The sequence below is a fragment of the Myiozetetes cayanensis genome, unplaced genomic scaffold, assembly GCF_022539395.1.
Source record: "Myiozetetes cayanensis isolate MyiCay16 unplaced genomic scaffold, myiCay2020 scf7, whole genome shotgun sequence".
Classification (NCBI taxonomy): Eukaryota; Metazoa; Chordata; class Aves; order Passeriformes; family Tyrannidae; genus Myiozetetes; species Myiozetetes cayanensis.
The window spans coordinates 46,860,389-46,885,051 of NW_026087964.1; the positions used below are offsets into that span (position 1 = coordinate 46,860,389).

Sequence of the window (24,663 nt, forward strand, 5' to 3'; positions counted from 1 at the left end):
TAAACAAGTATGTACCCCACACTGGCCCCATCTGCTACTGAACATGTCTTCTAGAAACAGCCTGGGGAATAACTGGTATATTTTAGTATCATCCTCCTGTGGGGTCACACTGCCTTACCATCTCAAGATTACCTGCACTAGATCATAAAGCCTTGTATTTAAAAATCAACCAGCCAAACAAAATACAAACCCAAAAATTCTTTCTCTCTGAGGAACTTACACAGTTTTTTGAATGCCATAATGACATTTTTAAGTCAGAAATTTTACAATCTACTAGAGGAGGAGTACTAAATTCAAATCCCCCATGCCAATGAATAATGGGAGAATTGTCTCTTTGTGGTTAATCTCTAGGCTCTAATTCTTTATGGTCACAAAGTACCAGATACAAAACTCAACACTGGTCCAGAACCTGTTTTTGAGGTGATTCATTCACTAGAAAAGGGAAACATTTTCTTCAAGGGGGATTTTTTTTTTTTTTAAATGGTGGTGGCAAAAGGTATCTCGGGAGGAACACAGTGCTTGAAGTTTTGTGAGATTGAAGAGAATATAGAGTAACAAAAATTCAAATCCACACTTATGTCATGTGGCCATTACATCTTTCTGTTTTGTATAACTAGAAAACCAGCACATCTGTATTCTCTTATCTGTGCCTGCAGGCATATGCAAAATGGGGAAAGATGCCATTTTCAAGGTCTGTATCTACCTGTGTAGAGTCGCGGTGTTGGCAGGGGCAGGAATTGGGGCGTTTGTCTAGCAGCTAAGTGTAATATAGAGCCCTTGTCTTTCCATACCTTCAGCATTGGAAAGGTTGACCATCGGAGATACCTTCTCATGCTTGAGGAGCAGACTCAAGATCTTGTCGTCTCCTTGGGTAGCAGCTAAATGTAAGACAGAGTTACCGTGGCGATCCAGGAGGCTGACATCTGCTCCAGCCCTCAGCAAGTCTTCTACCACCTCTGCCTGCTTTGTGATTACTGCCAGGTGCAAGGGGGTCTAGAAGAGACAGAAGCAAGCCACGAGAAGATAAGCAACAGCTACGTCACTTCTACAGAAATCTCTGAAACCCATAAAGGCTCCTAGTGTGAGAAGATGTTACACCACTCCAAAGCTAATAGAAACTAAAAGCTTGCATATGTGTACATTCTTTTCTACTGAATACTACAAATAGGGTTTCTACTTACTGGAAATAAAAGCTGCCTTGCCAGTGTCAGCAGTTGGACTATGGGAGGAACAAAGATGTTGCCTACTCTATAAGCCAGGGCACTGACCTGGCTATTTGAGCATTGCAGTGTAAGGGACTTGGGAAATGACATAATCCCTACACCCCCCAGACACTGTAACCCTGCTTTCAGCTGCCCCATCGCCATGTTCATGTTATGGCTGGAGCACCAGGCCCCTTTCCAGGCCCTGCTCTGATCTGCTTTTACCACTGAACCATGCTCTCATTTTGCTCCTGAATCAGAGGTTTGCAGCCATGGGCTTAGGAGCTCCTTATCCCTCAAAATGGCTGCACAGAGAAGAAGAAAATCCTGCAGTTCTGTGCATTTGTCAAAGAGCAGAACAACGGTGCAGTTACGCACCGCGCGTTGGGCTGGCTGGTCTTATTTGCACATTCCCCGTTTTTTGACACAAGACACCTGCAGCACCGAGTGGCTCTCAGGCTGAGAGGCCGCTAGAACTTCCAAAGGCTGCCTGCATGCTGCATTCTTGTCAGTCTTGTTAGTGAGCAGCAGCATGTTGAACATACTCAGAGTTGCATGTATTTAAACAGTAAGCATTCTAGTAAGGCTTGGAAAAATCATATTTCCAATATTAAGATAATCTAAAAATTACATAAGATTCCATCTCCAGCTAATTATATTTATAATAACAGAGGACTAAAAAAAAAAAAAAAAAAAAAAAAGAATTCCAGCTCTGCACAATAAATTTGTTGAAGGTAGGAAGAGCTGTAGAGGTCCTGGTAGTCAGGGATTTATTTCTTGTGTGGAGCACAGCTTTGCTTCCAGTTTCTGTTAGACAGAGGGCACAGAATTCAATTCAGAATCTTCTGCTTGCTTTGATCAGCCTCCACATTTCAAACTTTCCTTATATGAACACAAAAGTGAAATGTGAAAGAAAACAAAAGGAGTCAAAATAAACCTTCTGGGACTATCTGTGTAGAATAAAAACCTGCCTTTACTGTTGACAGCAAAACAAATGACACAAGTGTGTGTCCAGCAGGTCACCTGTGGGACAGCCAAGTGGTGCACACAATCTCTTTAGAAGAGACTGCTTTTCAGGTGGGTTCCCACAGCTCTTTTTAAAACCCGAGTTACAATACAACAGCTCAGACTCTGTCACAGATGAAGCTGAGGAGACAGAATTGTGCCTGGCAGTTAAAAAAAATATGGAAATTGGCTTTTTTTTTTTGGTTTTACTAAAATACGGATCTAAAAATAAAAGGAAATCTTGGTGCTCATGTGATGGGCACAAATACAATCTGGGCTGTAGAAAGGGCATAGGTTACTATGGCTTCACGTGCCTATAGATAACTGATGATGCAGCAACTGGCTCAAGATCCTGAATTAACCTTACGTTAGAAAGGTCAAAAGAGCCCAGAGTTGGCACAGTGTAATCCATACCGCTGTTTTAGGAACAGAGAAGCCAAATACTGAAGACATGAACTGAAGAATTTACCATTTTTGGCCTGTTCTGCAGTTAACCCAAGGAGACACTTCTGTTAACATCAAGGGGAGTTATGGACTAAACCTGTGAAAACAGGTTCTTGTTCCTCCACCACCTTTCAATAAGTCATTGTGTTTCAAAACTTTCTTGAACTGCAGTCAGATCTCGGCTCTTTCCCACAGAAGCAATTTCTTTTTTACTGTCTAGACAATCAGCAACACTTGTACTATCACAACTGCCCACCTGATAAAGGTCATTTCTCATGTTAATGATGTCATTGTAATTCAAGTCCGGCATCACTTCCAAGAGGTTTCTCACCAGCTCAGTATGAAAGTGGATAATTGCTAAATGAAGGACACTGAAACAAACAAAAAGCAGATTAGCAAATTCACACTGTTTTCAAATTTATTATAAACATTTCAAGGCTTTGCTGTAGATCTGACTGAATTCTGACATAAACACTTGACTATTAAGAGGTAATGATTCCAGCATTAAATATTAGCATTTAAAATAAGCCCCAACATGAAAAAAAGGCAAGTCAGAAGGTAACTGCTTAACCTTCCAATCACAAAAGCTAACTCAGAATAGCTTTTGCTGGCCCTGAGCATAACTTTACTACTAGTCTAATATACAAAATTAGTAGCACAAAACAATTGCTTCAGAAAATCCCCAGATTCTTTGCTCTTTTTTTTTTTTTTAATATTTTGAATTATGCAGCAGATGAACACCTCTCACTTGTCAAAACCTTCCTGCAGAATTTCCACAGCCCTCTCTGCCTCCAAAGCAGATTTTCCCTTGGGGTTTCCCCAGCTAGATCTGTGGGTTTTCCTTTCCTTCACTTTCAAACAGAAGAGTGAGTAAGGACTCAGGCCTGGTGACTAACAACCACAAGATTTGCAGCAGTGGCCACAGACGTCATGCCTAAAAAACCCTGTTTTGGGACATCAGTGACTGCACAGCGAGACACATCTAATGAGTTAATGCAATGGCCTTTCCAGTGCTCTTCTCCAGAGCAGGTCCCTCACCATCAGCCAGAGCAGCAAAATGACACCAAGAAAAAAGCAGTCTGTGAATCCCATCACCCCTGTCCGACAGAGCTCTATTTGTCTTGTTCCCTCGAGACTTCATTTGGAAGTCATGCCCTTTGTTTTTAAACATATCCTGCCAAGCTCTTCTTTAGCAGGTGCTGGGCAGCTTCTAGACTCAGCTGTTTAGCATATTGCTGCTGACACACAGTAGCAACATGGCACATGTGGTGTGTCTGTTATGCTGTTCCAGAAATACCCAAATAGTCTCAGATTTACACTTTCATCAGAAAAAAATAAAAGGAAGTTCCATGCATGGAGTCATCTTGAAATTGAGAGTGAGAGGACTCAAAACCAGCAGATAATTTAACAAAGGGAAAAGTGTAATTTACAAACCAAACTCAACCCTGCAGGGCCCTTTTTATTGGTTCCAGACACTGCCATAGGCACTACCATGGCACCTTACCTCCTTCAAGTCTCCTGTGCTGTTCAAACAGACCCACCATTACTGGAAAAGAGCTGTTCCTCTGCTTCTTACTATGCTGACATTTTATTTCCAAATCTCACTTCAGAAACACATTTGCTCCTCTATTGCTTCTAGTTCTCTTTTCTGCAGCAAGTATTTTAATTTTACCCTGCCTCTACGTGTGGTGCTGTAAAGACGTGCTGAACAGACCACAAAAGGGCAGTCAGTTCCACTTCCTAAACAGTCCTGCATGAAAACATGCATTTCTGCACCCCTGTGGAGCCATCAGGTATCTGCAGAGGAGTGGTATTGGTAAAAATGCACTCACAGCTGGTGTTACTGAGTGTCTTGTAAACAGAGCACTGTATCCTGTCTCAAGGCCATGAAACACAACACAAAGCCTACTAAAGGTATTTTATTCCCCACACACTGCTTTGATGAAAGATGAGCAAAACTGTCGACAGCAACATTATTTTTAAGGCTTAAGCAAAATTTTTCTATTTTTTGCCATATAATTTTAATGCTCAAAGTGAAAATCAGGGAAATTTATTTTTGAATTTTAACCTTCCCCTCTTCCCCAACAAGACGGAGATGGAAGACAGTCACCAAAGCTTCTCTTTTTAAAAAAGTTATAGAGTAATACAGATGTATGATGTGCTCAGAGACTAAAATCCATCCCAGGAGAAAGGCAACATGAACTTGAGCTTGCAGATACTTCTTGATTCAGGAAGAAAACAACTATTTATCATCACTCTGAAAAGTACTTTGATTTAGTTGAAATGCTCTGCAAGTCCAAATCTGAGGGGCAGCTTACTGATATTTAAATGCAGGTCCTACTTGCCCAATGCTCCTCTATCCCCCTTTTTTCATTTTAAACACAGAAGCTGCGTTGTCCAAAGTGCTGGCAGATTTTGTTGCTAGCTCCTGCCTCTTTCATACTCCTGTTTTTCTCAAAGCAGACATTAGGTTGCCAGTTGGAAAGCAAAGCAAGTGAAGTAGCTCTCTGTGATTGTGCAGTCCTCTATGTGTAATCTGAACCTATTTTCACCGAAAGCGGAGTGAAAGCAGTAACCTCTCACAGAGTAATTGAACAGAGGGATACAGGTCTCAGTCACTTGTAATTTTCCTTCTAGCTGGACACCTCGAGGTTTGTATGGCTTCCACTGTATAAAATACTACAATTTAAGGAAATATTGGTGATTGCACAGGGCCTGCTCAAGGCCTGCCAGCTGAGAAGTGAGGATGTGATAGAGTCACTTGTTTATTCCAGAGATTCTCTCTGCAAATGCTCAGAGCTGGTTCTGCTGAATTTCATTTTAAGTAACATTAAGCAACACCATTAGTTCCTCACAGTATTTCACTCTGAGTTTCCCAGAATCTGCATAGCTGTAGAGGAACAAAATGGATTTCTGCTCCAGCTCACATTATTGAAGGACTGATAAGCAAATATTAGCAACCAAGTCTGCCACAAACATCTGTGCAATCCTTTGGAAGACAACAGTACAGTACAGACATAAGCAAAAGCAAAATAATGTCCTCAAGGAAGAAGTTGGTTTCAGTGGGAGAAAAGCACCATGGACCCTCCAGCTATTGTTTCTATATCTCCCCGTAAATCCCTTACTTGAAGCTTCCTATAAAGACTTAAGGACTTGCATGGAATAAAAGGCAGGGCACTCTCCCTTCAGCACCAACCAACCTGAGGATCCTCATCCGTTGTGTATCATGATACAAGCACAGCATTTCATGCTCAGTCAAGTAAGTAAAAAATGGCAAAGAAAGGCACAACATGTACCCTCAGTGACCAGAGTACTTTCTGACAGATCAATGAACTTTGTGGCGTGCACGACCTCTTTGCAAATGCAACAAGAACGTCTAAATCACAGCTGTACCTCTCCCAAACAGCCCAAAGGAGGAAGACAGCCATTTGATGAGAGCAGTGCTGCCATCCGTGATTGGCACACACAAGGGGCAGAACACATTGACTACACCATTCTGCCACTAAAACCATCAGTTTCAGCCCAGTAAGCATAGTGGGGTCGACTCACTTGTCTCCATTATCATCCTGGACAGCAGTGAGATGGCGCTGAGCAGACAACAGCATCTTCACATCTCCGGTCACGGCATAATCAAAGAGAGCGTTGCAGTGACGCTTGGCGAGCTGCATGGCCTTCTCCAGGAACACAGAATCTGCAACACAAAGTTTTGTCTTCGTCAGTCCGGTTCTCTTCCTTGGAACACCACCTTCTTTCAATAGGCATTTGTGCTGTAATTGAAATACAAACTGCAGACCACCAAGCTTTATTCACTGGTTCACTCATTACTCCTGAGGGATAAGAACAGAGTGAACCGAGTCCCTTGGAATCAAAACTAGGTGCATGCTGAGCATTGAGGCAGCAGGAACCCTGAGAACAGTCAAACCCTGTGAGCTACCTCTGGTTTGAGTGGCACCGAATTAACTGCACTGAGGTACATTTGTGTCTAATGAGACAAAAGGAGCAGAAACTTGAATCTGCTTAGATACAAGATATATCTAAGGACTCTTGTCTACAGAGCAATTAAAAAAAAACCTCTTGTGCAGTTCTAAGTAGTTTTGCCTTGAGGAAACTGAGGTGCAAGAAGCCTAAGTGACCCATCAAATATTGCACAGAAGCTCACTGAAAAGCTATGAATAAACAAAGGGTTTTGTGCTCCTCAGACTCATATCATTCAGTGTCTCCTGCTATAAAGCAGCAGCACAGAGAGTCTGTTCTCCTGTTTTAAACATTTCAGTTTTTATACTGCTTAGTATTTGTAGTGTCCTGATTTTAGATTTATAAAATGTACAACCACTGAGATTTCAAAAAGTAGAGTTTGTCGTGATGAGGAGACAGAGGGGAGAAAGGGGAGAAAAGAAACTCATTTGTGGAAAAAAAAGTAACTCAGGCTGCTCTCTCAATACTTTTGTGGTTCTGTATCAGCAAGAAACTAGTGAAAATGAAACAGATGAACTCTTAAACTACAGTCATCATTTTGAGAAGTATCATCTGAAACCAGCCTGCATTTTGAACAGTTTCATGTTTCCATAAAACCTCGTAAGGTTGGAAATTACTAAAAGCAAACAAGTACAACAGACTTTGTCATTTAAAGCACACATGGGGAGACAATACCCAGGATTTCCAGTTACACAAAACCAGGCATTTAGACTGGGTCAGAAGTGTATCCCTGATGAACACGAATTCACCATCTCTGTAAGGCAAAGACTTACTCAGCTATCCATGAAGCTTTTTGCTCCAGCCCAATACATCACTGTGGTTGCTCCACTGCACGCCTGGGGTGCTGCATTCATATTTGCTATTTACCTCTTAACACTAAATAATATCATTAAATGGATTTTATGTTCAGGATAAATAGTCAGGGTAAAGGGTGTTAAGCAATTTGGTCTTTTCTCATTTAGACATTTCCAAAGACCAATGAACTAGATGCTGAAAATCCCTGATCTTTCATATCAAACACATAAAAAATATCCTTCAAGATACTACAAGTATCTTTCAGTGTAATACCCAAGTGATCTAGCCTGCAGTAGCTGTTTGATAAAGCCTGTTCTTCTGCACCCATTTTTCATATAATCTGGAGCTAGAAATTGCCTCCTTTCATACCATTACAATAGATACAGAAGAGAAACGGTTAACTTCCTGCCTACAACGTTCATTACCCAAAAAACAGGTACACAATTCAGGTCTCTCCTTCATGACTGCTAAATGGACATTATTAGTTCTTCGTATCAGCAAAAGATTTTGCTCTCTGAACCAACCATGTGATTTATCACAACCAGAACTGGAAACAGCAAGTTCCTTCAGCTTTTCTCAAGAGCACATCTGTTCTCAGATCACAAGAAGCTACAACTTGGAGGTTTTTAAAACTACAACCCAGCTATGATGCCACCTTGGCTTCCCAAGCCATGGTTTCTCGTGCTGTTAATAGCAATACTGTATCAGCATGGCTGATACACGCACAATAAGGTGTCCTCTCCCTGATCCAAGGAACAACTGAAGTGGTCTAGATCATGCTGCACTTGGTAAAAGCCAAGAACAAAACATTCCTTCCTGCTCAATTCCTACTGCTAGCATGTCTCTGTACTCCAACTGCTGTTTTTTTGATTTTATGATAAGCACAATTACTCAATTCCTTTAAAAAGTGTCCATCAATTATTTTAAAAAACAATCCAGGAAAAGGATGTCTTGCTCTGGGAGAGGGTGATTTGTAGCCTTGGTATATTTTACAACTCTGCTGCCAAACCATTTCTATTTCACAAGTATTTCATACTCTTGTCTTCCTCCCGTTTTGTTTGATACGTAACTCTTTGCTACCCAACAGAGTTATTTTACTGGGTATTTGACATATGGGAACAGGTACCTTTTAATTTTAAATTCAAACCTGTAACACTACTTTGCATGCAGTTTAGCAGTGTTGTTGCAGTCGTTTTTCTCTGCAATCACTGCCAACATCCATTTACTCATCCATTACGGTCTATCAAATATCAAAAGCCAAATCAACTGCTGAACTGTATCCCTTGTGCCTTTGCTGCTTGTGGCTGTTCCTCATACAGGTGTATTAAAAAGGCAGTGTTAAACATGCCCAGCAGGATAAGCTGTCTCATCTCCTTTGCATGACAAGCAGAAGCTCAAGTGCCCAGTGGCAGTACAGAGGTTTACCTACAGAACTGTGTATGGGGAGGGACCTTAGATTTGGCGGAATGGAATCCCTCCCGTTTCTTCCAGGAGGCATTATCATGCTCTGAAAACAGCAAGTAGACATTTACGGAGTTTCCAGGCCTTTTACACCAGCTTTACCCTTACAGCAGTTTGATCTGCCCTAAATTAATACGTTTACTTGTTCACTTACCCTGCCACCTGAACTCTGCTTCGTTTACTTCAGTTTTACAGGAAGAAGCAGCACCCTCTTTTTCCTCATTATCAGCAGACATTCTGCACGCAGTCCTCTCCACCTTCACATCATGTTTCGGGTCCAGTTTATCACTTTGTTTATCAGAGCTCTTCCTGCTTTGTTCAGCTGGGCTATTTGATAGTCCTTCTAACAAAAATTAGAATCATTAGTGTCCAGTACCATTGCTTTTTTAATGCAAAGGATAAAGCTCAACTAGACAAAACCAAACCCTGAAGAATCAATATAAAAAATTACTTTAACATGGTGTTGTCATTAAACTCATAAACCATACTATTTCAGATGCCAATGCACAGGGACAGACATGTAACTTGTTCTGAAGTTATGTCATGTTTTTGACAGCCTCTGCTTTAAAAATAAACTTTTATACATTACAACAGATGTACCTCTCTTTTTATGGTACAAGAATGTAAGTCTGAAGTAATCTCAGGAAATCTAGCAGAATTAATTCATATTCATTTCTGTTTTCCTAACGGCAAATCCATCCCTGAGACTGTGGAAATAACTACAGAGTATTCAACATGTAGATCTGAAATTACCTTCCTATTATAGGAAGCCAAGAGTGTCCTTATTAACACCTTAATCTTTTCCATTGATTTCTCTGGACTACTGTGTAGTACCAGACTGTGGCAATAAAGGAAGATCCATTTTCTCTGGTCTAGTCCTTGGGTCACCTGTAATCAGCACTTTCAAGCAAGTAAAAGGGCTGTTGCTCGAAACATCTGCTGAATACAGAAGCACATGGAGGGGTTTTGGTGATTGCTTCTCAGGAGTCAGCAGTAAAAAGGAACATGCACGCAGCTGTTAAGGTAGATTTGGAGAGGAAAAAAGAGAAGCAGGGCAGTATAATCTACATAAACCCCTCTGCTGACAGAGGCTTGGGAAAAGAGACTGATTCTGGAAGTAAAAAACAGCCCTCCCCAGCCCACTTAGCTAGACCTGCATGACACTTGGGCTGACACTGTAGAAGAAAATACAGAAGGTCAAACTCAATTCAACTCTTCAAAGAATGACATTTTTACTGTTACCATGTTTCATTCCAGCATTGGACTTTGTTGTGCCGGGGTGGAAATGCATCCCTCCAAAAGCAGAGTATCCATATGAAGGATAACTGAACCCTAAAGAAAGGAAGAAGATGATTAAGAATTAATAGAATTACATCCTAAAGCAATGAAAACACCACCCAGGACAACTTGAAGCTAAAGAAGTGGATTTTTGTTTTCTGCACACCTTCTGCTTTATTCCATCCATTTATAATAAATTCTCCAAAAATCCAAAGAAATTCTAGATGATTGGCTAGTGACACTCTCTACCCCAGTATGTTTAAGACCACACAAATGTAATATCACTATACTCTTCATCTAAAACTCATCTGAGACATCACAAGCTGCCTCTATGCCTCTGATTCTTTGTGACCACAATGGATTTGTATTCTGGTGTTATGCTATAGATGTGCTGCAGGCAACACACGTAAGAGTTTGAAAACTGCTGCTCTGTTCCCTGCTCTAAAAAAAGTGTTGTTGTTCAGATGACATTTGCTGATCTATAGGTTTTTTAATGCTCTGCTGCAAGAACCAAAGCAATGCTCTTATGATCGTCTGTATCAGATACACTCCGGTTTCAACAGATAGAGCAAAAAATTTACTAAATAGTGTCTCCACTTCTTTAATAGTTCTTTGCACTAACAGGGTTGATTTGCCACTAGTGGTAAATACAGGATAAATACCACTAGTGGTCCAAGAACTGGAATTCAGAACCTGTTTAATTTTAAGCACCCAATACAGTACTTAACTGAGCTGTCTCATGAATTTCAGTGCCTCCAAGGCTCCAGGAAGCAACAAAGCTTCCAAAGTAGGAAAGCAAAGGAGATGAGGAAGTGTTTAAAAAACAAGGAGATGCTTGATTCAATTGAGTGACACTATTATAAAGGCAACACAGTCAAGTCTTATCTACCTAGGAGGAGACAGAATCCTCATCACGTTTTAGAAATCAGAATAAACATCTATCCAGCTCTCTAAGTAGAACCCCTTTCCCTCTTCACCTGAAAAACCAGTGCCTTACCAGAGCCAGCACCGCCACCTCCCCCTCCATACATGCCACCACCTCCGGTGCCACTGCCTCCACCATAGCCATCAGAGAAGTTAGGCATGAGCTTCTGTCGTTTCCTTTGCACTTCTTCTTTATCTGGGATGGAAGGAACAGACAGGAGAGGGAGTGAGTCCTACTGACCACGCGTAGCACAGATGTTCATACAGAAAGCATTACTACAGTTTACTAGTTTAGAAAGGAAAATGCGGAGTGCGGTAAGAAGAGTCAACTTCCTTTAAACTCCAAATAACAGAACCTAACTTTTTTGTTTCTACTGGAGAAGTGAGAATTCCTCCGAGAAACAAGCTAGTGCCAAGACCCCAGTCAGGGTATCATCAGCATTGCTGGGGCCTGTGTTGTCTCTTCAGCTGTGTCAGTGCCTTGTGCTCAGACTGCAGGGGACACATGCAGAGATGCCTTAGGGGGCTCAGAGATTCCTTCAAAAGTATCTTGTGTACTTAGAGCCTGAGAAATCAGTGGTCCCAAAATTCTTCAACGTCTAAGCCAAGTCACAAATCGGCACAAGTGCCCCAAACCACAGACTTACTCAAGAAAAATTTGTCTCTGGGGAATATAAGCACAGCCTCTTCTACTAAGCAAATCTACTTAAGAAATGGACCCTTATCAGAGGTACCTGCAGTGCCCTCTGAACTTTTGTTTAAGGGATGGCATGAAACGGTGAAAACCAGAATTGTTTGAAATTATTTACTTAAAATATCATAAAAGGTCCTAGAACAACGACAGCTTATTTTCACTCAGGACATAATCCTGTCAAACCATGCTGAGCAGCAGTAGAAAAAAAAGCCTGAATGTATTTTATAGTCCAAGTTCAAAATAAGACTTAGCTCCCCTGGAAAGCAAAACACAAAGATTTAAAAGGACTACGGCAGTGACTTGGAAAAGTGAAAATGTCATGGTAAGAGCTACAAAAATAGGGATATGAACATTATATGGGTTAAAATCCAGTAGAAGTGCTGAGGAAAGAAGAAAATAGAATTTGTTTATTAAACCATCTAGTAGTTTTCAATAGCCATATGACAAAAAGAAATGTCATGCACAGGCACAATGAGACAGCTGAATACATGAAACACTGAAAAACACATGTGCATTATTTCCAGGCATACATGATCTGTAAGTACGTATGCATGCACACATCAGGCATACTCACACTGACAAGGACAGAAAACTCTAGAGAGTAATCTGGTCAGAGAAACAAACAGAAAATTCCACATACGTATGTCTAAGTTTGTGTGAACACTTGCAATGAGGGAAAAAATAGTTCCTAAATGGTGATTTTATGATTAGGTTGTATAGGGGATCTGAAAATGGACATAATGTTCAATTAATTTTATTCCATTGAGAGACACATAAAAAAGAGGTTTGCTTTAAATCTGGCAACTTGGCTCTGCAGTTGTATACGTCACTTCCCATAATGCTTATGGCAAGAGGTTCCTGAAATCAGCACCAAGAAGAAATCCTCTGGCAATTCCGGAAGCTTTTGTGAATGTATGTTTTCTTCTATTTTATTAAAGCAGGTGTAAAGTAGACTCACTTGGACATCAACCACCACACCTCCCTCTCCAGATGTCCTGAGTCCCTTACCACTGATGCTTTTAGACATACATATTTTAGAGATTTTGACAGGGAACTGATTTCAACACAGCTCTGAGTTAGGCACAGAAAACATAGAAAACATTCTGGATTAGAACTTAATAGTGTAACCTGCAGGCAGGTAAACTGTTAAGCAGAAAGACTGTCTTAACACAATGAAACACCAGTTATGACTTAGGCCTCAAGGCATTTCCATATCACTAACATTATTGGTATTTAAAACCATGATTGCTCCTGCCATTTACATCAACCATGTCAAATGCAAACTTCAAAGGGCACAGATCTGCTAGTTAAACTTCTTTTCAGTAATAATTAGGAAGCAGGTCCAATACCAACTATTCCACTTCTGCTAAGTAACTAAATTTTAAACATAGGAGATTGCAACAGCACTTTCCCTGGTCTCACAAGAAATGTCTGTCTTACTTTAACTAGTACTGGTAACTGGAAAATTCAAAAACATCAGTGACATTGGCTTGATGGTAAAAGGTGAGAACTGCAAAATACGTACCTTTTCCACCAGATACCAACCAGTCTTGGTTTAAGGTTTCAGTTGAAAGCACTGACACCAAAATGCCCTCAGATACTATTTTGCAGAAACTCAAAGGAAGAGAGTGCCATCTACTGTATGGACAGGTTGGTGTGCATAAGCAAGCCTCACTCAGAAAATATTTGTCAATTTACTGCCTACCAGTCCAATAAAAACACCTACAAAGCCATTACAAAGCTACCACGCTTCATATTGGCTCTGCCCAAAATTAAGAGGCAAATATAATTATTTTCTAAAACAACAACTGAAAAAATAAAAAGTCCTCATCCAGCAAATCTTAACTTATTAAAAACATTTCTAGGGACCCTACTGGTTTCTGCTTCCAATATATAAAACAGGTTTAACGAATTACCTTTAATTTCCGGGTAGTAGAGGAAAGGCTTTGGTTCGCTTGTTTCCAGATCCGATTTCCTACGCAGCTGCACAAACACAGACGCCGGCTTTGTGATATTGACATCGCGATACTTGGGGGTTTTGAACACAATAGCAAACTGTGAAGGAAACAACAGGAAGGTAACTACCACGGAGCATGGGGTTTGACAACTTTGTTTTTAAGTCTGCACTGTTTTGTACGAGTTGGTTTACAGTTTGGGAGTCAAAAAGTTGTAGCAAAGGGCTGTTACAACAATAAACTTCCATTGTAGTTTTCAGTTTCACTCCTGAGGTTGAGTCCTAAGGCCTTCAGGGAAAGACAGAACTGTCATGCAAAGTACCACTCCATCACATATGTTAGTACTGCACTGTTTGTCCCCTCATCATTTGGCATCTATTCTGTGACTTTATCAGTGTGTTCACAGGAGCTCTCAGAGCTGTTTATACATCGTATCCCAATTTACACTAGTGCATATGCTATCTCCCAATTTCCTCGCATCGTATTCCCAACCTGCATAGTTACCTAATGTAAGTCTTTGAAGAACTGTTAAGTTGGTATTGTTACTAGGAAGGAACCAGCCAAAGCAGAGGTCAGTACATGATACAGATGCTTTTACCTCATTTACCAACTATAATATAATCCTAGTTTACAGAGAAGAGAAAATCATTGACAAATGATGTGTTACTTACCTGTCTATGTACATCTGTAGGAGAAAAATCTCCAAAGCCTTCCCACATACCACCATTCTCATCCTCTTCATAGAAACGTATTTGAATATCGTCTGCAAAGAATGAAAGAAGCACACTTTGGGATGTTTGTGCATTTGTTTAACCTTTGGCTAAGTTTATTTCAGATAAAAATCAACATGTTTACTTCTTGGCTGGATGACAATATTACACAATACATCAATTAGCTTTATCCATTTTATGAAAACAGCAGAAATAACCCATTTTTGACACCAGTGTTAGGTCAGCCTAATTGTAATGACTTCACTGAAGTTGCTACTTACTGAGCTGTGAAAACAGAACTAGGTTCACTACCTCTTCCTATTCTAGGGTTATAAAACATTCCAGAGGAGCTTTATTTGGAACCAACATGTAAGGAGGGGAGAACTTGAAGCGTGAAATGTAGAAACCACCCTCTCTCCTCCAAGAGTTTCAGTTCAAAAAAACTGTAGCAAAACCTGAAGTGCCACGGTTCAAGTTCCGCTTGCTGCTGGCAGAGTGCCACTTTGGAGCTGCAGCCCAGAGAGGCGGCGAGGGTGTGAGCGAGCAGCGTGTCAGCAGCGATCCTTCACCCTCCAAACACAGCACAGGCCAGAAACACGTCATTTGGCTTTTGCTCCTCTAAACAAATTTTCTTTCATTCTCTTTGCATTTATTTATTTATTTACACTTTTTTGAGAAACGTCACGCTACAGCAAATTCCTTTCCCGGCACTCCTGGCGAGTAAAAAACTAGAAAAAGCCTGTTCTCTCTTAGGGTGACAGGCTCCTGGAGCAGACAGACTGCTTGCTCTGATCCAACACCAGCTGGTCTCAAGACTGTGAACCACCAGTTCCAGCCCTGCTGTCCTGCATGCTCAAGTTCCTTCAGGCATGAGGTTTCTGAAAGCAGTGAGGTCAGGGGAAACCCCGATCTGGCTGAGGGGAAACCCCACCGCAGGGCTTCCACTGAGTCAGACATTTATTTATTTATTTTGTGCACAAGAGCTATATTTTATCTCAGTCCTGATGGTAAAGGGTAGATACAATACTGAAGGAAAATAGTTTTTTCAAAGTCCCTTCTTTTAGGAAGCCCCCCAAACCCTATCTCTTTTCTAAGCCCCTGGAAGTCCCCAGAGCACTCTCTCTTCTCTAATTCATAGAAGGGCATTTGCAAGAAAGAGAGATGGAAAAGGACAGCCTGCCTTAACAGAAAATGTCAGTGTGACTTTTACAACATGTGCAGCGACTGATTCCAAGCAGATGAGAACAGAGCACCCACTCTATCATGCAATCTACACCAGGGAGTCCCAAGTACTACCTACACCTGAGAAATGCAAAGGATTTCCCCTCGTTCCCACATTTTTTATTTTTAGTTTAGCCCAAATACAATCAACCTTGTTAACCATTATCTTCCTATACAAAAACAAAGCCTCCAAATCCACACTGCCAAATTCTGACACAATCAAAGCCATGAGAAGAGAGTGAAAATGAACCTATGAGAAGTATATTTACATAGAGTAATCTCTACTGTTAGCATATACATAAAAGTGAAGTTACTAACAGTAGTGCTGAACACATTAAGTTCCCATCCATGGTCAACAGAAAATGTTCATACTTACTCCTTATAATCAGGAACTTAATGATAAATTGAAACTTTAGAATAATTCAGAGCAGGTGTTAGTTAACAGAGTCGAATGTCACCCAGGACCCAGGACCCACCACCCACAAAAAAATCCAGAATACGGCCAAGGGCAAACTCTTGAGAAGAACAAAGGTGATCACATGGTCTCCGTGGAGGCAACACAAGCTGAATTTGTTTGCAATAGACTATTTTGATTTATCAATTTTTTGGACTGTTAGCCTGACTTCCAGAAAGGCTGAGTGCTTACAAATCCTGTTGCGCTATCAGAGTGGGAGAACACTAAGGCAGCACAGCGGGCTTCACGTGAACTTGAACACCCCAATGTGCCTTAAAATACTCAGGACTCTTACCTTTCTGAACCTTGTCACAGAGAAGGTAAATCTCCTCCCCTCCTGTCACACACCCTGCTGTTCTGTCCATTCTTACGATTTTTAAGTTGGAGGCATTGGGAGCTTCTGTTGAAAGGGAAGATTAATAAAACGCTTAACTTCATAACAGTTTAAGATTTAAAAAAAAAAAAAAAAAAGCAAAACACACAGAAATGCAATAGAAAGACAAGCCTCCAAAACAACCTACTTAAATTTGTCTGTGTTTTTTTTTAACATGAATAAATCAACAGCTTTTCATATGAAAGGCATAATCTTGTATGCTCTAAGCTTCGTCTGAACTGTGAACTATAAAATAAGGTCCGTAATTACTCCTCTAGCGAAGTAGCCCAGCAGTGAACTGCATCCAGCACCCTGCACTCGTACTAATTCTATGACAAAAGGGCAGTACAAGAGAACATAGCTTTTTCTTCCCTGCTTTCTGACAGCCTGACACTCTTGAGAGCTGTTTTCTGTATCCCTCTGTATACAGTGCTTTGCTTTATAGTGTGGTTTATTTGAAAGCATGTCAGTTTTTGGCCAGTATACTGGACTGTGATAAAAAAGCCCATCTCCACGGATCCTAGCAGAGTATCAATAAACAACTATTGGTCCTCCAGACAGAACTATCATCTGATAAGTAAAAGCAGCTGTGAGAGGCAGTTATGCTATCACAAGTTATGTCTGTTGTGTGGAAGAGGTTTGAATGGTACCAAAGAAGAGTATTAGAAAAAACACAAACAACAGACAAACCCCAAGAAAAATCTTCTGAAATTAACAACTAAGAATTCCCCTTGGGAGATCAGAAACTAGTAACTCACATTTGTGTGGCAACTTACGACAGCAGAAACACGCTTACAAAATTTCCCCTTTATTTGCCTCCTTAGCTGAAGTAAAAATTTTTGACATCACTACATTTCCCAATTAATAGCGAGAAACAGACATAGCAGAACAGCTGCATTTCATACCTTTTCATCTAGACTTTGCCCTTAAAAAGCAATCATATAGACATGACTGTTGCATAAGAAAAAAATGGTACTTTTTCTGAGTCATTACAGAATGACTACCAGGAACATGGTAATCCACAGCCTCAGGGAGGAAAACTCAGGCAGCAGAAAGGATTCAGGTAAAATGAGTCAGTATAATTGAAAAGCACAAGGGAGAACATGAAGTGAAAAGATTCACTTAGAAAAAAGACAAACAGAGGGATGTAACAGAAGTATAAAAACCACTGGCAGATCTAAAGGAAATGGACTGAGAACTCTGGTTGGGTTAGTCTCTCAAAACAAGGACAAGCAGATGGTCAGCAAAACTGAAAGGTGTCAAATTGTCAACAGAGACTGAAGCAAAGAGATTTTTTCCTCATATCCCACGTGACGAGGCTTTGTCGCAAAAAGCAACCGAAAACTGCAAAATTCAAGCCCTTCTTACGAACGTAACAAGAATTTACAAAATCCTCATAATAAAAGCGGCAGGATTAAACATGCTAAGAGCAAAATAAAATCTTGCTCTGTGGCTTACCTCACCACCCTTTAAAAACCAGAGTGATGCTGTATGTACTTGGATAGACATGGGGCTAACAACAGGCAAGCAGCAGGGCTAGATGAGTCTACGTACGGCAACATCTACCTATCATTTTTGTACGTCCAAAAGCCTGCCCCTTATTAAAAGAGTAACTAAATATACTCACTGCTGTCATATATCGCATCTGATATAACAGGATCAAGTTTCCGTGTGAAACTGCCATTACTGTCGGGAAGAAAGGCTGTAAACATGAGACGCACGACACTGAGATCCATTTCTTTAGTCTGCTGTATCGCTGCCTGGCGGATAATTTCTCTCTCTCGCTCTGGAACCGACAAGTAGACAGATGAAGTAACACACAAGGGGTAGGGGACCCATAACAAAACAGATGGAACAAACACTGCTGTCAAAAGGCACCAAACAGTGAGGAAATGTGTTCTTTTACACTTAGTATCCGTCGGGTTCTCTCTTTCTAAGCAGAGAGGAGCAGCTATTCAAATTATACTGCACTCATAATGCAGTTTGTGCATCAGATCTTACTCAAGCTAAGGCATATAATTAATAAAGACAGAAAATTACTATTTGCTGCTCTCAATTTATAATGGTTGCGAGAAGGACAAATGCCACCACTAAGGACACTGGAATTCATGGTGTTAAAAGTGATAAAAAGAAGGATGTTGCCTTTCTACAGTACCTGAAAGCAACACAGACCACAGGTTTTACAAGGACACAGGTGAAATGCAGCTGAAGGAAAGAGTGTTCTCGAAAGGAGGTCCCTAAGTTAATTAAAGATATCATCTCTTGCTGCAATAATGCAAAATTACTCTATTTAACAGCTTATTAAAGAGCTTAAGAGCAATGGAATACAGGTGCAGAGGTGGGTACAGGAAGCTATGGAAGGAAGTTGCTCCCTTCTCATATGTGTGTTGACAGCAAAGACTCTTTGTTTCAGGCTCCCTACAACAGCACAACAGATCTTCAAGCACATAGCCATAGGCTGTTTTCCTACCCAAGAACCTGTGTTTGGAGAAGCTCAATCCGTTTTTAGTAGAAGACCAATTAAAACCAGGCCATCATTTCTACATACCAGTTAGCTGTCTGTCTCCACATCCTTCTGCCTGCAGGTAGCCGAGTTCAGGATGCACCAGGAGTCCCGGGTTGTATCCCTTCTTGCAAGCATCTATCATGCGTGTTTCCAGGGTTTCAAACACTTTCTTCTTCGTGACATGAAGTATTCCAAGATTTGCAAACCTGCCAAATTTTGATTGAGGAAGGTATTTTCTTAATAATTTAGGCCAAACCTGCAGCAGGCAGTCTTTCTGTTACCAGAGACAGCTACACAACTGAAGTCAAAAGAAGGGCTCTGCAGGCTTGCTCAGGCACTATTCGTTCTTGAGGGTAAATTCTCCATCAGGAAAAACAGAGCCAAGCTTACAACACATGTAAAATGTGCACCATCTATATGGCAGCGATCTTATGGGTGCACAGGATTTTTCTATGGCGTAAGTAGTAATTTGTCAGGTTTCAGACTTACACTGTGAAGGCAAAATACAAAACACTGGAAAATCTGGTTGTTACACTTTGTTTGCTCTGTCTTGGCAATGACATTAATATGTCATTCTGTATATCTGTTAAGCAGAGAAACTGCTCAGAATAAGCTCCATATGTTTCAAATGGTTTGGTGAGCAAGCTAAGAAGCTAAAAACAGTGCAATATTTTCCAAAGAAAATGTCTTAAACAAGGTTCTGGTCATTCAGCAAGATACTTCAGGTATCTATTTGAATGAAAACTTCCATAATGCAAGACCTGCTTTTGTAAAAATCTCCTGGCACATTTAAAAATCAATTAGATCTGGAAGTATGAAAACAAGACAATAACTCAATTTTCATGCAGGTCAAGTGAGGACAGGAAAGCTGTTTCTAAACATCTGACATCTGATGAAAAACAAGACAGGTTAGAAAATGAGCCAAACTTTTCAAGATGAAAAGGAGCATTTAAAATAAAGCTATTTAAATTGTTGTTCTCGGTAAAGTCAGTGCACTGGGCTTGGACATCAAAAGTTACAGTTTAAAAGAATATCTCTCTCCCAACCTTCTCAGCTTTTTAAACTTCATCTTCTTCACCAACAAAGACATTCTTGAGATCACAGAACTAAAACTCACAGCCAGCATGAAACCTGATCTAAGCCTGAAAGCATAGTTGGGAGCCTCAGCTTCATTTACCGATATAAACAATTATTCTTTTAAATTAAACAAGAACAGACCAACTACAATTTCACAACAATCTTACTGCTTTAAACTTTGAAAGTTCGACTCATTTTAGTATTTTCATGTTTATACATGTCTTGCATTAATTTCAAATTTAGTAATCCTATTTTCTTAATGAGTTTCTCTTAATTATATTCCTATTCAACAAAAATAAAATATTGATCAAAAAAGTAATAAAAGCTTCTCTTCAGTAACTTTAGTCCCTTCTTTGATCAAAACTACTTACATTTTAAAGAATGGACTTACAATACAAATTTGGACTGCACACCAAGAGATTAAAATTCTATAAATTCTAAGTGAAAATTATTTACTTGAACCTATTTAGCTTGCTTAGGACAAATTCTACAAAGGCGAACAGAATTTTGATTTTTCTGTTTAAGATACAAACAAAGCACAGACCAGAGCACGAAGACTAGTGCTCCACATGGCTGCTCTTAGTAGTATTTCTGTATTGCTTCTTACAGCGTTGGTGCTCAGGTTTACAAAGGAGTTGACAGACTTACCCTACAACCATATCTTTAGGTCCTGCATTAACTGTGCACACGCCATCTTCACAAAATTTACCCACCAAGCTGTGAGCATGTAAGTGGACGTATTTCCCATTAGTTACTAACTGGACAATTACTTTTGCAGGTCCAACATAATTGCAGATCTGTAAACAAATATAAAAAATGTGGCATAGTTTACTTACTTTTTTGTTTTTTTCCTAAATGGAACAAGTAATTCCAGTTGAATATTTTCTGTCAGATAAGTACAACCAAACTTACATAGGAGAAATGTGTAGGCATTTCCTCTTGAAATACAAATGGCAGACTAACTGTACCAGATGATCAAAAAGAAGAGCTAACACTTTTATTGGCAATAAACTTGATATACAAATGGCAGAAGTAGTGACTGAAAAAGTTAAAGGAAAACATCCTTTGTTTCCTAAATCATGAATCTCAGTTTTACATTCTGACCATTTACTCCACATTGCTCTCCTTAAATTTCCATCAGAATATTGAATTCACAGTAAACACTGCCACCTGGTAAAAAGCATACATAAAATGTATGTATTTAACTAAAAACCCCTGCATTGTTTTGCCCGATTTGAAAAGACTTTAAAAATTTATTTTTAAACATTATGATCGGTTTAAAACATTTTGGCCTCATTGCAATGACTCTTCAGGTAGAGGTTTCAAAGTGAACGAATTCTACATTAACAGGTGTTTTGTCAGTTCAATAGGCTACACCAACACATGCTACCCAGTCCAGTAAATACCTCCCTTAAATGTACATGAGGATATATGCCAAATTCCTACCTACGATTTTGTCAGACTAAAACTATGACAAACTGTGTGCTTTCATACAGCAAACTCTAGAAGACTACAAAAATGTTTTTCCCCCCTGCCATAGTTTCTAATCACCACATGTTTTTTAATAGCTTTTGAAGCTGTGATGTCAAACAATGCCTCAAAAGCACACCTAAAGTTGCTACTAACATACCATATTGGTAAGTTATTTGCTTTACATATATTATTTAGAACTTTATTTTCTTTCCTCACAAGTAATAATCCAAGTCAGTTACAGGTTATGCACCACTTTCAAATTATGCTGAACACAAAATTACCCCACTTTTTAAAAAGCAAACATTACCTTCCCTTCTAATTCATTTAATTAACCCTTTTATCAATGTTGGGCTTTTCCCCCTCCTCCTCTAATTTTTCTTCTAATTTGCCTTGGGCAAAGTTCTTTGTATTACAGCAGCTTACAGATCTAATCAACCAAGGTATTAAAGGATCACGATAAACATTAAAGTGATGAATCAGTGATGAACTGAATATTTAAGGTTATATTGTTGATAAAATACTGATAACGAGGGATTGCCTCGATTTCACCACATTACTGAGTCCTGCTAGCTTCCTTCACTCCAGCTAACCCCACTCTTGAACCCATTCCATCACAGCTGAAACACTTTGCATATGTAGAATGCATGCCCTCCCTGCCTCTCTATTCACTGCTAAGAGCAAAAAAAATCCCAACTATGAAAAAGCTGTTCCAGAAGGAGCAGGTGTGCAAAAGCCCTCTTGTTACTCACTGCCTGCTAGCTAACTGTATAATACTGTACTGATGTGCATTTTACAAGTGCTGCTTTATAAAATACAAGACATGGGGTACTCATGATGCTTCCTTCCTGTTGGAGGAATCTTATGGAATTCTGTTGGACTGAAAACAATACAGAGATGCAGAATAATCACTGCTGCACTACTTCTGTAATTTACCAGCAGTGAGAAAATTCCTACGTACCTTTCACAAAGTCATCTGAAAATAAAAGGATTGTGTTCGGTGATAGGTGCCACCACCACTACTACAATTAACTTTTCAAAAAAGTGGCTTTAAAAAAAATATTTTCGCTTTATCCCTCACTAAACAAGCCTTTCCCTGCTGTAAAGCTCCTTTGTAAAAGCACATCTTTAGCACTACATTCATTATGAGTAACATGAGTGTTCTAGCATCACATCAGGGAAAGTTCAAGACAATCCTTCATCAGCTGTAGAAACCACAGTGAAACTGGAGGTACGACTGCTGCACGTCAAGGACTTTCCAGCCTCTGAAAGCAGAACACAGAAGTGCGGTGGTAACCAGATTGCAATCTCCCCCCCTGTTACTCAGCTCAGCATGATCTTTTGTAGTTTCTCTCTCAGGGGGAAAACAAAAGGGTTCTTAGAACGTAATACCTTATGTAGGTCATTAGGCAAGAAAGGACGATTCTTGTCATCCAGTCCGATGTCCTATGCTGCAAAGGCATCAGATGTCCCTGAATTGTCCCCTGCCTACATTTCTTGTAGACAGACTTCCTTACTTGATTTTGAGACATCCAGGGTATCTTGGTGCCCAGCAAAACAGTCTGAGTGGTTAAATATCCTTATGTAGCACAAATTAAGTCTGAAATAATTTTCCCAAGTCTTTGAATCATGCCACCATTTCAGAATAATTTGAAATTTATTCTGGCATTAAGGTATACAAGTAACTATCACCTTTTACCTACGAACTTAAAAAACATTGTCAAAGGCATTAAAAGGTAGAAGGTCTGTTACAATGCTGAATACCTATAGAAACATAGGGATTATGGTGTTGACAAAAAAACATATACTCAGCATGGGAGGGAGATAGCAGGTGAGTGCTGTACAGCTCCAAATCAGAGTTGTGATCCAAAAAAATCACCTCCTCATCTTCAAATTAAAGGTGAAGCAAAAAAAATGAAAATAAGGAGTTCCTGGGAAGAGTATAGCTGTAATACTTGATTACATCCTGTAATGAAGCAGCATTCAACTGATCTGATAAAGTTAAAATGCTGCAGGCTCACACTTATCTGCTGTTTCTGTTTGAGAGATTTGTCTGAAAGATTAAAAGGACCCTGTGAACTCTGGAGTTGAGTCACTTTCAAACCAAGAGTTTAAGGTTTTTTCAGTTATTTCACATCCTCCTGCAATCCAGACCCCAGACAATTTTCATAGTTTCTGAAATTTTGCAAAAACTTTATAAGAACTTTTTCCTACTTCAAAGATGTTTTTTCCAGTTACTCTTACAAGCAAGAAATGAAACCAACTGGTCAACAACAGAAAGCAAATGATGGAAAAGACCATGTGAAACCTACAAAGCCAGCAACTACAAAAACACCTATTTCTCTCTCTAATCACTTTGTTACAGCAACTCCACTATTTTCAGCCTATTTTCACACCTAAAACTGGATCAAGCACTTCAGTATGAAACAGGAGTATATCCACACTAATAACAGCATGAAAGATCAAAACACACATGGTAAACTTGTAAGGCCAGTGGAAATTTTACAAGTTTTCTCACATTTTTTCAATTACATAAAACTCAAGCAAATTATAAACAAAATTGTAGATAGTTAAGTAAGCTGGGGATAATATTTGACTTTCCAGTTTTATTCTTTCTTATACTACTGATTGATTTTTCCCCTGCACAAAAAGCTAATGACAAACAAGCAATTCAGAAGCTTTGATTTCAACTGTTCTAGACAGTAAAATTTTCCAGCATTGTGTTACTTGCACTAAGTGGATGAAAGTGAAATTTAAATGAAGAATTTTAGGTAGCCTTCTACTGCAATCACGAAACGTAACTTCATTATAACACATTCATTATCTACAACTTCTCTGCTCTCCATAATAACATGCAAAGTTGTATAGAATCCTCTGAATATGCAAGATGTTTTCTACATTTTAGGATTACTGTTAGCAAAGAAAGGCCTAAACAAAGGAATATAATTCCATAAACCATAAACAAATCCCCTTTTCATATTATAGAAAAATCCTGCTGTTACCTATACTCCATTTGTCAGGACTGTTCCATTACAGCAAGAGATCTTACATCAATTCCACCTCGCTGTCCAGTGCACATTTGATTTAAGTGTAAAGGCTGGCACTGCAGAACTGCTACA

General features: G+C 39.7%; 1 protein-coding gene across 7 annotated transcripts in view; it reads right to left on the reverse strand.

Annotated features, from left to right (window-relative positions):
• Positions 1–24,663, reverse strand: part of NFKB1 (nuclear factor kappa B subunit 1) — a 56,668-nt gene that overhangs the window by 6,578 nt on the left and 25,427 nt on the right. For 5 of the 7 annotated variants that reach the window (XM_050338055.1, XM_050338054.1, XM_050338057.1 and 2 more), the window contains 12 exons: positions 20,723–20,871; positions 19,040–19,203; positions 18,119–18,277; positions 16,414–16,518; positions 14,405–14,496; positions 13,695–13,833; positions 11,158–11,280; positions 10,125–10,214; positions 9,037–9,225; positions 6,201–6,342; positions 2,908–3,022; positions 792–993 (listed from right to left, as the gene is read on the reverse strand). In XM_050338055.1, the coding sequence (XP_050194012.1) occupies positions 792–993; positions 2,908–3,022; positions 6,201–6,342; positions 9,037–9,225; positions 10,125–10,214; positions 11,158–11,280; positions 13,695–13,833; positions 14,405–14,496; positions 16,414–16,518; positions 18,119–18,277; positions 19,040–19,203; positions 20,723–20,871 (1,669 nt within the window). The remainder of the gene's footprint in view (positions 1–791; positions 994–2,907; positions 3,023–6,200; positions 6,343–9,036; positions 9,226–10,124; positions 10,215–11,157; positions 11,281–13,694; positions 13,834–14,404; positions 14,497–16,413; positions 16,519–18,118; positions 18,278–19,039; positions 19,204–20,722; positions 20,872–24,663) is intronic. The other 2 variants (XM_050338053.1, XM_050338050.1) reach the window with 1 other exon arrangement.